This window comes from Passer montanus, unplaced genomic scaffold (genome assembly GCF_014805655.1).
Source record: "Passer montanus isolate IOZ18808 unplaced genomic scaffold, ASM1480565v1 scaffold1, whole genome shotgun sequence".
NCBI lineage: Eukaryota > Metazoa > Chordata > Aves > Passeriformes > Passeridae > Passer > Passer montanus.
In genome coordinates, this window is record NW_024356504.1 from 17,712,477 (window position 1) to 17,725,642 (window position 13,166).

Consider the following 13,166-nt stretch of genomic DNA (forward strand, 5'->3'; position numbering starts at 1 on the left):
GAGCTTTTGATGGGGGTAAGGGAGCCTTACATCCAGTAACACAACTTGGTGTCCACAGAGACTACAACTCATGACAAATATAATCCAGACCTGGGCCTCAGGATGCGGCCAAAGTGCAGACAGGGAGGAAGGATGGACGCTGCAATTCCCCATTCCCACTCAGGCAGCTGAGTGGATGTTGCATGGCCATTGGCCCAAAGGTCAGGAGGAAACTCCTCCTCATTCCTGCCGGCCCATCCTGCCAGCGCTGTCAGGAGCCCCAGATCCGCCGCGCGTTGGCCATGCAGGAGAAATAACTCACAGGCTTGTCAGGTTGGTCTGTTTTATTTCTGAATTATTCTTTACATTGTACAATATATAAAAATACAGAGTACCCAAAAAAAATTCACAGTGTCTAAAGGCAGTGATAATAGTCTAGGTCACCTTTATGCTAAAGTACCATCAAGTTCGATTGCATAGGAAAGGTGATGTGCCTTCACAACAGAGTCCAATAATACTCTCCAGGTTTTATTGTTTTGGGGCAAGCATTCTGTGTTCACATAATTGTTTCCCATGTATCCAAGATCCAATATTGCATCTGTCACTCTCCCACCTCAACCACAAGCTAAATCCTATCATTTCCATCTCACATACTATGCATCCTCCCTAAAGCTTCCTCTGTGGGAATGCTCCTAATTAAGCACATGGCTTTTAGGTATGGGCAGGTCTGGATGCTGTCTAAGGAGGGGTGTGGAAAGAGAGCACACTGCTGTGCAGCTGGCTGGCTTTTACATTGTTTGACATTTTGGTACTAATAACATTTTTGCTCCAGTTATTAATGGCCCATCCACGCCGACCTCTGCTTGACTCTGTGGCCTGAGAATCAGCAGCGTCCTGCTGACAGAGGCATCAGAACCAGAGTGCACTGTTAATACTTTTCATGACCAGATTTGTTTAAAACCAAATCGTGGCTGGGGCCTGCAGAAAGCCAAATGCTGCTCTTATAGCACTGAATCCTCTTGAATAGCAGGGGTGAGTCTGCGGCTGAGGCTGGAGGCAGAATGGAAAAAGTAACAGGTTCAAGACCCAAATTTACCCTGAGTGCTATTGAGCACTTATGTTTGTGGCTATGCAAATAGTGGGTAGCTGGTTTTGCTCCTCCAGCCAGCATTAATGCATTAATACATTAATTTTGCTCAAAGGTTCTAAAGAAGGAATTTCCAGGCAGAACAGCTGAAACCGGGTAAGTCCCACAAGGACCCAACTCCAGAGGGGTTTCTGCCCAATTTTGAAGGCTCTGGAAACCAGGAAAAACAAAGTTGGACAGAAAGCTCTCTCACCTACCCCCAAACTGCTCTTGAAGCCACCTGAAGCTTCCTTCTAAAAAGCTTAAGGGAAAGATTCATCTGTTGGGAATTTAGCCTTTGGTCATGAGGGCATTTAAGGGATTTGTTGGAGAAGAAGGAATCCTTCAGACCTGATTGACTGGGTATTTTCCTGCCATGCCAGACAGCTCTGAGGGTGCTGTGCCCTGCCGTGTGTGGGGGCTGGCTCAGGGGGTGGCAGCAGAGCCTTGGCCACTGGCACAGGAAGCTCCAGACACACCCATGGCACCAGGTGCCTCCATGGCCTGGTGGGTTTTTTGGACCCTTCTGAAAAACAAAAGCCATGGGATCACAGGGCTTCTTTTCCTACATTTCAGATAAAACCTCCTGGTGAGACTGTAAGGCAAGGTTTGCAAAGCTGATCAGTAACTCAGAAGGCAGTTACTGACTTCTTTAACATGGAAAATGACATTTTCCCCATTCTAACAGATGATGTCTTTTGCTCTAATGGTATAAGACTTGTTACTCCTACTTGCTATTTCAATTTTCTTTGCACAATTACTCCCTACTTATAATTACAAGAACAATAGAGTGATACACATGAGAAATTTAGGAGGCTTATTATGAAAATATAAACAGTATCAAGTATCTCTTTCTTAATAACTCTTAACCAGAACGATTTGGGGGAGAATCAGCATTTCTAACTAGAAAAATCAATTCATTTTTCAATTAAAAAATTATATTTCATTTACCTCAAAAATGTGTTTTTAAACCTAATGGAAAGGGTAGTGGATTTTTATAGGTTTTTTTTTCTTCAGTTTGTCCCTGTGGAATTTGAATACCAGCACTGCCTTTCTTATTCTAAGTTTCCTCTGCAGGCATTTTGCTAAATATATATATTGCATGTGTATATATTATAAATATATACCATATCTATCCACTGATAGATGTATACACTGTTACAAAAAGAAGAGTAAGTTGTTACAGAAACTTTACATTTACATTTTTATATATATATTTATAGATATTTATATATATATATATAAAACTCTCCCCCGCTACATTTGGTACAAAGAATAAATCAATCTCAATGGACAGCAGTTTTCTCTCCAGGTGGGCTGAACAGCAGATTATCACCGGAGGCATCAAATTGTCTGCGTCAGACACGGGCTCCATTCCTGCTCTCTGCTGATTTCAAAGCAAACACTTCATTTTCTGAACATAAGGCAGTAGGAACAGTGGTGGTTAGACAATACATGTTATTCTCCTATAGTACCTGTGCAGGTCATACATTTAAGAGCAGCCCTGGCTCATATGCTGAACATTCAAGTGCACCTTTAGAGCAACAGCACCTCTTACGTGAGGGTTTGATCCTCAAGTGGTTTGTCTGTCAGTGAGCTGTGAGTTACTGGCAATGCTCAAGGAAAACCTGACAGCAAGGGCACTACATCCCTGGATACCAGCAGCAGGCACATCCCTCAGCTGGGAGAAAGGCAGCCATTTCCATGGAAAAAGAGAGAATGGCCTAATTACAGATGTTTCCACTACATACTTGGCTGTAAGATTTCCATCATATTTCATGTCCTGTACACCTGAATCCTATCCAAAGGGCTTGCAGAGACACAGTGTCTCCAGACCTACAGAGGAACCACCCAGGGTTCCTCTTCTCTGCCTTAGAAGTAAAGGGAAAAAAAATTATATATATAGCATAATGAACTTTCTGGAAAGCAATGCTCCCAAAGGAAATGCATTTCCACTCCAGTTTAAGATGGTGTTAGGAATAAGACATTTTAGCAAGTTTAACATCCAGCTGCAGGAGCAACTCAGACTTCTGCAGATATTACAGACCTGATGCTCAAGGTGCCAAGTTACCTGGTCTGCAAGAACATCCCTGCACATCACGCCGTTAACCTGCCACACATTGGAGAGCTCATAAAAAATGCAACTCTCACACAGCATTAGCACTGTCCTTACAGAACTGCACTCCCTGCAAACATTAATTGAGTAATACAGTGTTCTGATTTCTTTTTTTCACTCTCTCCTGGATTCTGCTTTCTGCTCGAATGGAGACTACAGCCCCTTGCTGTGATTGCCAATTATATGAAAAAGGGCTGAATCCATTTGGATGGCTGATAAGAAGGAATGTCTTGATGAAACTATAACCACATGCACCACCCTCATAGCATCTGCCCTCCAATAGCCTACAAAATATCCACCTCCTGAGCACAATGGCAATAATCACCCATCTTGGTGACTTGAACATTTAAATAATTTCATATGGTACTCTGCAAAAAAGAAATCAGTTTACATCATGTTATTCTGTGAAACCAAAAATGGAAAAAAAAAATTGAAGGGGGAGAGGGGAAAAGAGAAAGGAAAAAAAGGAAAAATAGAAGATTGGAGATAATTGCAAGGTTTGACTTGCTTGCATTCCCTCAAACTCCAGCTGCAATCTTGCCACGTGCATGGTAATTGCAGAGTGTGTTAATACAGGGAATCTTCTGATGGGGAAGCTCAGAGATGGCTTTGATTTTACAGTGGCTGAAATGATCTTGGGAGCCAGTGTTTTCTCCTGAATCACATAAATTAAATCTGGGAAATCCCATCCTGATAGTCTAATGCAATAATTTCCAACCCTTGGGCTACATACTTGTTAGAACTACATTAAGTCAGGATTTTAAATATTGCTGAGGGGCATGTGGAAATTCAGTGAGACAGGGTGAACTCGTTATGGCATGAGGCACGAAGTCATCACTCCTCAAATGGGATTGAGGGCCTGGGAAGATCCTCCCTGAAGGCTGCCTGCCACCAGTGCTACCCTGCTTCCCTGGTGATCCTGCTCTGCTCCAGCTGCTCTTGCCTGGCTGTGCTGCTGAGGGTTCAGGGCTGCTGAACCACTGTGCCAACTTGGAGAGTTGCAGCAGGTGCTTCAGACAGCCTTCTAGCTCTGCATCAGCTCCTGACTCAGCTGCTCAAAATCTGTTTAAGGGCATCTCTCTCTCCCCATCTATTTCACCTGAGCAGAAACAGGGTGGGCTGCTACATAACAAAAGCAGCTGCTGAAAATGGTGGGCACTGCTGAGCCCAAGGTGTCCTTGTGGCAGTGCTAATAACCCCACTTTATTACAAATATCCCTACAGCTTTCAATCACTGCAAACTGAAGTCAAACAAAGTAATTTAAAAATGGGAGGCTATTGTATACTTGCCCTCTGGTCAAACCACCATAACACACAGGCTTGCAGAGTCACGTTGGCTCTTCCTCGCAGGAAAAGCAATATACTTGTCACAAGTAGCACAGGCTTTCTTCATTTCCTACCAGCTGCCTACGTGAAAGAGCTGAGTACACGGCCCAAGCTGGGCTTCCAAACAAGCAACTGCAAAGGAACAGCACTGAGAAACAACCGATGTCAGCTCACAGCGAAATCCGAAACCAAGCGGGGACAGACAGGAGCGCCCGGAACAGCGAGCCGGGCCGGGCACTGGCACAGCACTGCTCGGGGAAGGTGCAGACAACAAAGCCAAGCTCAGGACCACGTGGAGCTCATGCGTATTTCAGGGTGTACTTTTATCTCATGCTCAGTATTGCGACATTCTAAAATACTTAGCATCAGGAGTTCATCATAAATATTTAGAAACACTGAATGGTAACAGCGGTGAACTTGTTCACGTTGCTAACACACTGGATGTAGTTGTACATTAAGCACCAGCAATAAGTTTCCTTTTTGCCAAACAATTATGTCAGACAAACATCTGGTTGTAGACAACATGGCTTCTGCATCAGACTAATACAGTTCTTATAGACACAGTCACACACATACACAAAATTACATTTCAAGGCTGGATATACTGTTTAATAATGCTACTGCTCCAATTTACTTCAATAGCTGCAGCAGCATTTGTTTGTTGGGTTGTTTTTTCTCAGAAAAATTAAAGACATATTGGCAAACAACGCACTTTACTCAGTTGTGTTACTATTTTGTAGAGTACTGAGTGGAAGACGCTGTAAGAATGTGCAGCAGACTTTCTGGGTTGTGTCAGACTATGGAAACATTCCTTCAAAAAATACCTTCCCCCTGAAAAGTCAGAATCACTCATTTTTTGAAAGTATATGAACTAAAACCCAATAATAAAACAAGAGGAAATATTAGCCCAAAGCATGGTGATTTCCCACAAGAAGAGCATGGCCTCTAAAGTTGCCTTTCCTGGCAGACACAATCAGGATCAAAGCTAGAACAAAAATAGTTAATACTGTCTCAGAAAAAAAGAAAAAGGAAGAAAGAAAAAAAGCCCATGGCTCTTGTGCGGCAATCATCACATCTCTTTTTCCAGTGATATAAACATCTTTGTTTGTTAGGCACTCCAAGTTCATGTCTCCAATGTTATTCCAACATTTACTTTTCTCAGTGTCTCACTGCCTGTATAATTTTCTTTTAATTAAGACTGGAAACATTCTGGAAAGCTTCTTTGGATAATGCACTTCGTTTGTGTGTTGTTTCTCATCAGCTGAACTGCATATTACCAAAGAAGGCTGCAGAGACTATTTCCTGTAATATGAAAAGATTCTGTTGAAGATATAGGGAACACTGCCCTAGAAAGTTACTACTTTTTTTTTTTTCCTCAGAAACATAAAAAAATCAAAAAAATTTAAAAAAAAATAAAAGGAAAAAGAAAATGTTCTTCAAGTTGTTGGCGTGATGGAGTCCTGTTTGGCCTGTCCCATGAGCTGTGTGTCGTCCAGCGCACCATTGTTGTCCTGGCTCAGGAATGATGCATCCAGCCCTGCTCCAGGAGGCCACCTCTTGCCTTCTTGGAGTGCTCCCACGTATTGTGTGTGGCTGCTCAATGGCCACCAAGCCCAGCACACAGCTCCTTCCTCGACAACCTCAGCCTTGGACAGCACGCTGACCTTCCAGCCATAAACAGTTGCAGTAGAAGAGCCATCTCCAGACAAATATCCACAGAAGCTCTGCAGAATGGTCCATTTGAATTCTTGTCCTTGTAAGGAGATGTGCTGTTTACAAGAAACACAATTAACCAAAGAAAAAAAAGAAGACCCTACTGTACAATATTTACATCTAGAAGCTGGGCCAGTATTTGGTCCATAAAATCAATTTTAAAAAAAATCATATAGGAAGTTATTCAGTCCCATAGGATCTGTCCATCATCAGCTGTTGGTAAAGGTCCTTCCAGGGGAGGCCTCAGGCCTGTAATCATATTTATTCAGTGTACTGGGATAATAGGTTGTTGTGTACACATTGGTTTGCTGCAGCGGATAGAAGTTGGTTCTGTCGTCCGGTATCAAGTTGTTCTTGTTAAGTGTCTGTAAAAGAGAAGAGGAGATGACAGGCATGGCCACAGTGCCCCACAATTTCTCTTTTCTACCTGCAGGCACCTCCCTCTCACCTGCCTTCTCCAGCACAGACTCTGCTGCGGCCACCACCACCTTCCCTCCAGTGGGAGAGCCAGCTGGCACCTCGCGCTCGCTACGGCTGGCCTTGGGGACCACAGCTCCTGCCAGGTCTCCCTCAGTGGCCCTGCGCTCAGCTACTGCTGGGGATGGACCAGAGCCTTCTCCAGGGACACGGAGTCTCCTGGTGGATGGCGTGTTGTCTGAACACCATTGTCACACAAAGCCATGCTGGGCCTACACGAAGGCTGGCGATTAACGGCAGCGCTCAGCTCTAACCTCGTCCAAAATGCTCATGGTGCAGCCTGTGGCTCCCTCTCAAACCAGGTGCCAAACGGCAGCTTTTCCTCTTTGGAAGAGCAGGTGTGCATTTACCTGATCTCCATCTCCATTGGTAGATATCCAGGTTTGGACCCCCCGATATTAAGTGTGTCACTTCTGTAAGCTACAGTATAAGTAACAAATCATGGTCACTTTTGGAAAATCTAAAATTACTTAAAAAAATTTAACAACCACGTAACAATTGTTGGAAACAATAACATAAAAAAATTAGAACGACAAATGCCCGTTTTACCAGAAAAATTTAGAAATGTTTTTTTCTCCCTCCCCTCTTCCCACCAACAAGCAGATGTCCCCCTCTCCCCAGATTAAAGACCATTGCTATGCCAGCTGTTACCTATGTACAAGGATAAAATCACACTTTGTGTGTATGTGTGCAATAATTCTATGGAACTTTCTCCTTCCTTACAGTCATCTGATTTCTGCAAATTTGTCTGAGATACATTTATCACAGCTTTTTCACCTAAACCCTGGCTTGCATTTCTTATGCCTATCTCTGGTCTGTGCCACTCCAAAGTGCACCTTTAATGGCTGCTGTGCAGGGAACTCACTCCTTTGATCTGGGAGTCAACACTAGGCGTGCTGCTACAGCATCCTTATCTTCAGGGAACATTTAATTAACAGCACATTTAAAGAGAGTATGAGCATCTCTCCCATCAGGAGCAGAGATGGAGAGGCCTAATGAGCCAGCTAGTCCTGGGCCCTTGTGGTTGTTCTGGCATGATCTGATGCTGCTTTAGTGAGGAACCACTTCACCTCAGTTCCCCCTTGAGACAAACCCCTCATGCCTGACCCAGCTCAGGGCAAGATGAGAAGAATTAACTATGCTCGAGTCCATGAACTACCCAGCTCCTTCAGCTTTACTTGACCCATTGAACTTCAGGCAAAGTGGCTCCCTCAGCAAGGTGAGAAATCTCTGCTCTGCCTGAGGGCAGGTGCAGTTTCTGGGGAAGGCTCTGTCCCTTCCAGCAGCAGCAGGGTGACCTGACAGCAGTGGGCTCCCTACAGATGGGGAGCAGGGTCTCACCCTGTGCATGTGCCCACTGCACAGTCAGGGTTCATCCACATCCCAGCTGTGACCACTGAAAGGATCAGATACCCTGGGCTCAAAGACAAGACCACAGGCAGTACATTTATCTCCCTATTTCTTTGTAATCAAATCATTTTACTGCATGGGGAGGGGGAGAGGAGGAGGAAGAAAAGAAAATGTTTTCTTCTAATCAGCAGACTGACAGCTACAGCTACCCTGGGAGCTTACAACTCCCAATTTCATACAAGATGTTAGGAAGAAAAGCTTTCCTGTGCCAAAGCTACCCTGGCAAAGAAATTTCCCAATTGCTGAACCACCAAATAAGTTTTTCAGAAATAAGCACTGCCTGAAACATCTCATACATGAAAACTGGAGGAGACCCAGCCACCTCCTGGTCTGACTGCAGTCTCCCCCTGCCTGGAGTCCCTAAATTGATCCCATAGCACAACACTTGTAGGAACCAAGGACAAATATTTTCAAGAAATGAGAATTTGTGCCCTTCAATATGTAAGTAAAAAAGGAAGTGTCATGCTTTGCTCCCAGTCACCCAAAGCAATACTAAAGTAGTGTGGCCAACAGTCTGCTGCTTTGTGCTGGAGGCTGGGAAACAAGGAAGCCAGCCTCAGTCCTCCAGTGCTTGCTATGCTTCCTTGGGAAATCCAATTAACTGCTCTGTGCTTCTGTGTCTTCTGGCCCAGCTTGAGAAAAACAAAGTTTGAGATTCCCTGTAAAAAGGCACTTTTCTAAGTACTACCACCAAGTATTTGCAGGAGTTGCTCTCTGGTGAGCCCCACAGGTGTTCACACTGGCTGCACACGATGGCTGCTGTTTCCTACTGATGTTCCTAGTCTGGGATACCCACTGCTGGCACTGTAACCCCATGGCCACAGCAGGAAGGAAGATGAAGAGGCTGAGTCCCACTGCCACAGTTTCTCTTGAAGCTGGTCCAGCAACCAGGCTTTGTCTGGGTTGGTCAAGATGACAGGATTGCCACCTCTGAAACTTAGTGAGATGAAAATCCTGACCTGCAATAGCTCAGGACCATCTTGATATGAGGACAAAGACCTCAGGACTCAACTTCTTTGGCTTTGAGATGGAAAATCTGTATGAGTTTTAACATATTTCACATATTAAAAACTAGCCCATCACAACAGAATTAGCAATTAATTAACATGATTTGCATTTTTCCTTCACTCTCTTATGTTCATATAATATTTACTTAAGAAAAACCCCACAACTGGTCATTTGATCTTTTTGATTTTATTTTCGATGGAGGGCTTATATCTTAGGGAAATACCTCATAAAACGGTTTAGTGGAATTTATAATGCAATTAGCCACAAAGAATTTGTCTCTGGAAATGCTGCAATGGCAGTACTGTTCTAAATCAGCATGATCAATGTGCACTGCCTTAACATTTCCCCCCACAAACTTATTGTCTGTCTCATTTTAATAAACAGATGATTAGGTTTCTTGGCACTAGAAATTGGTTGATATTTTGTAGAAGGGAAATTAGGCAGTAGTGAAATTTAGAGATGTACACAGACACACTCATGCATTCACTGCAGGAGAAGAGGCTGCAGTTAAATTTCTCTGGGTTGATTCCTGTGCTGCTTTACTCAGAGTTTTAACCCCTGCTCTCATCCCACAGCTCTTCACAGTGACAGCACAGAGATGGCCAACACTTTCTCTTTGGAAGGCATTTCCCATCACTGTGTGGGTTATGCCATGGAGGTCAGAGCCTCCTGACAGCCTGAACTCACTGCAGTTCCTGTGGGATGGCAACAGCCTGCTGCACCCATGGATGCCCCAGCAATACTGACCAGTCCCAACAGGAAAGGCGAGAGCTGTCACCAAAGTTGTCACCAGCCCATCACAAAAACCAACACCGACCAGACCCTGGCTCCCAGCCCAGCTCCTGCCAGTGTCTCATCCCCTCAGCCCCTCTGAGCCAGGTTCCCACTACGACCAGGGCCAAGAAGTGTTTCCCAAAGACAGCACCCAGCAAGTCCTCCTAGAAGATGTCTCATCCCCTCAGCCCCCCTGAGCCAGGTCCCCACTACGACCAGGCCAAGAAGTGTTTCCCAAAGACAGCACCCAGCAAGTCCTCCTAGAAGGGACAGCCCTTTGGTGCTTTTGCAGGGACTTGTCAGTGGCTGCAGCAGCTAAGCTGACCGAAGCAGCCCAGCCAGCACTAGAGCTCACCAGAGGTTTCAGGGAAGGAAAAGGGACTTGTCTTTGCAACCTGAGCCCTCCTGCAACACTGTCCTGCACCCTCCAGAGCAGTAGATGTGTCAGTCATCTGAGCACCTCCAGACCCTTCCAGTGACACTTTTCCTGACACTCAACCTGTTCCTTCCTTTTACTGTCTGCTTCCTCCCATATCAAACACTGCTGACTGCCCTCACCAGCAACTACAACCTTTTACAACTCTCTGCTCAGTAAGCAGAAAGAACCAAAAGCCTGATAAATGCTTACTGCTGCAATTTTTTGTGGCAAAATCTCTGTGCCATACACACAATGTATTCCAAATACCAAGGAAAATGCATTTCAGGTCATCATTTTGGTCCTATCCTGCCTTGAGAAGAAAGAAGCTTGTGGCATTTGTGCAAGCATAATATTCCAAATAAAAAGTCAGGCCAGACTGAGCTAATATGAAAACCTGTGGAATGCACTCAGGAAAAGTACTCCATTCCACTAACAATTATTTCTTTTACCCGCTTCCTCGTTTACAGTACGAGCCATGACATCCTGGCATAGCTGATATAATTTGTTTCTTTTGGTTTGTTCACCACTATCCTCAGCTGAAGGGCCTGTTAGCAGAAGGAAAGCCACCAGCATGCTCTAACACAGCCGAGTGGATCACCCAAAAGCAAGCCCAACTTCAACTGCTTTCTTTAAATGACACCTTACACAACCTTTAGGCTGCATTGGCATATGACTAATATAATTTGAAAAAAATCTCTGACCCAGGAACTGTGCTTTGTCAAGCAGGAATGCTTTCAGATGGACTACAATGGTTATGGCTTTAACAGACTGTAAAAGAGCAGCAGCTTGCTCCCTTATATGTGATCTCTCAACTAACTAAGAGATCCAATCTCGTTGTCAGTGCACAGCATGTCCATGCCAAGCACAACAGAATCCTGAGTATTTCAATATTTATGGAATTATATGAACAACCTGATCACTCATGCAAGTGTGCAGTTAGAAGGGAAGAGTCTGAGGGGAAGGGTCACATCACAGGCAGAGCACTCACATGCACTCACAGGCTGCTTCTCCCGGTTACAGCCCAGTGCTGGGTGTGTTAAACATGACTCTGTTGTACCATATGCATACATTTAACTTGGTTCAGCTTTCTCCATTGATATTTTTAGCCTAAGTCATCATTCAGACTTTCCATTTGTTCATTTTTCTCTAGCAAGACCTTGCCACTACTTCCCCAAATTCTGCCTCTGCTCCAAATCATTAAGTCATTGTCCACTGACCTACTTGCTTACATTCTCCCAGATGTATCAAAACATCTTTACACATAACAGTATGGGACTTCCAGTACTACTCCCAACTCCCAGCCCACAGCTGCAAGTATAAGCTGTGTAAACATTTCTTACACACGTAAACAGATCAAATGTTTCAATTTCCAATATGCAGTCATGAAAATTTCAAAGCTGGAATTAAAAAGTAGATGGGCACTTTCCCACTCCCAATTAAAAAGAAGTCCATATATTTTTGAGAAGCAAAGTGAAAATGATACTTCTAAAAGCATGTGATACTTGTACAACTAATACCAAAATTAGGGCCAACATGTAGTTCCCACAGGGTAACATATGATGGCAAGATTTCCTTAATCTGCTCGTGTAGAAAGCACTCAGCTTTTCAGAGCTCAGCAGTCTCTCTAAGCTCCAGATCTTTCTATTTTGGGGGTTGTGGAGGAAGAGTCAGCAAGTTTCCCAGGAGTTTTGTAGGTTAATCTTCACCAGCTATGCAACACCAGAATCCCAGTGAAGTCAGTGAGCAAGGACAATATCCCCCAGCCTCACAGCTCCTCTACTATTTCTCTGTGAACAGGTATAATTTCACTACTTCTACATCCCACCCATGACACTTTCCTCTTTAGAAAGGTAAAAAATAAAAACAGCTGGGGGAACTTCCCTAGGCAGCTTCAAACAATTTTTTTCAGTGTTTATGGTTACCACCACTTCAGCCTCTGAAGAAGCTGAGCAATGCAGTGCACACCTTTCCATGGCTCATCAGACACGTGCTGCCCGTGCCAGGGCTGCACAGCTTTAGGTTTCCACCTTGGAATTTTGTTTGTAATGTTGAACATCCCAGTGTACTGCAGAGAACACCTTCCCCTTTCCTTCACCACAGGATGAGTGCAGGCATGAAGGAACCAGGGGTAACAACTTCAATCACTGCTAACCCTGGTCATCCACTGTGAGCACAGCAGAAGGTCTAAAATCAGGGTCCAGGGAGCAGACATCAACTTTGTAGCGAGCCCATTCCTTTTAGTAAGTCCAAATGAAGCCCATGTGCATCCCTCATCCTTCCGCTGCAGAAATCAGGGACAACACTCCTGCTGAACTCAGTCACACAATTATCCCTAAAAGAATTGAGGCAGCCTTTCCAACTTTCCCTGTAACAGCATCCAACAGACCTCCTGTAGCAACAGTGGGATGGCCATTACGCCCCCTCATTCCCCAGGAAAATGGAGGGATAAGGGAATTGTGCAATGATGTAATGAAACCAAGATCCAACATCTAGGTTCTTTTGTGGTCCTTTTAAACCATTTGCTTCTTGCAGTGAAATCAGATTGAGCAAAATGCCTTTTTGATGCAGATCAGCTGTTTCATGGAGCTAGACATGCCTTCCTGTTAAAGGATGTTACTTTTTGCTTTGTTGAAACATTAGCCAAATGACTCAGGGCTGTGGAAATATATTAATATTATGAAACATTTCCCAAAACTTGTACATCTCTGGAAGTACCAGGGCAGAGATCTCAGAATTATAATTAATCAGTAAATTTGGGAATAATTAGCATAATAATTACATTTCAACAAAATAAACCATACAACTAAAATAACCTCTTT

At 44.1% G+C, this 13,166-nt stretch overlaps 1 protein-coding gene across 4 annotated transcripts in view; it reads right to left on the minus strand.

Moving 5' to 3' along the window:
- Positions 1 to 326: 326 nt before the first annotated feature.
- Positions 327 to 13,166, minus strand: part of SEMA5B (semaphorin 5B) — a 269,780-nt gene continuing 256,940 nt past the window's right edge. For 3 of the 4 annotated variants that reach the window (XM_039700342.1, XM_039700334.1, XM_039700351.1), the window contains exon 23: positions 327 to 6,625. In XM_039700342.1, the coding sequence (XP_039556276.1) occupies positions 6,470 to 6,625 (156 nt within the window). In that variant the 3' untranslated portion in view covers positions 327 to 6,469. Of the gene's footprint in view, positions 6,626 to 7,087; positions 7,158 to 13,166 lie in introns of all 4 variants that reach the window. The other variant, XM_039700361.1, reaches the window with a different exon arrangement.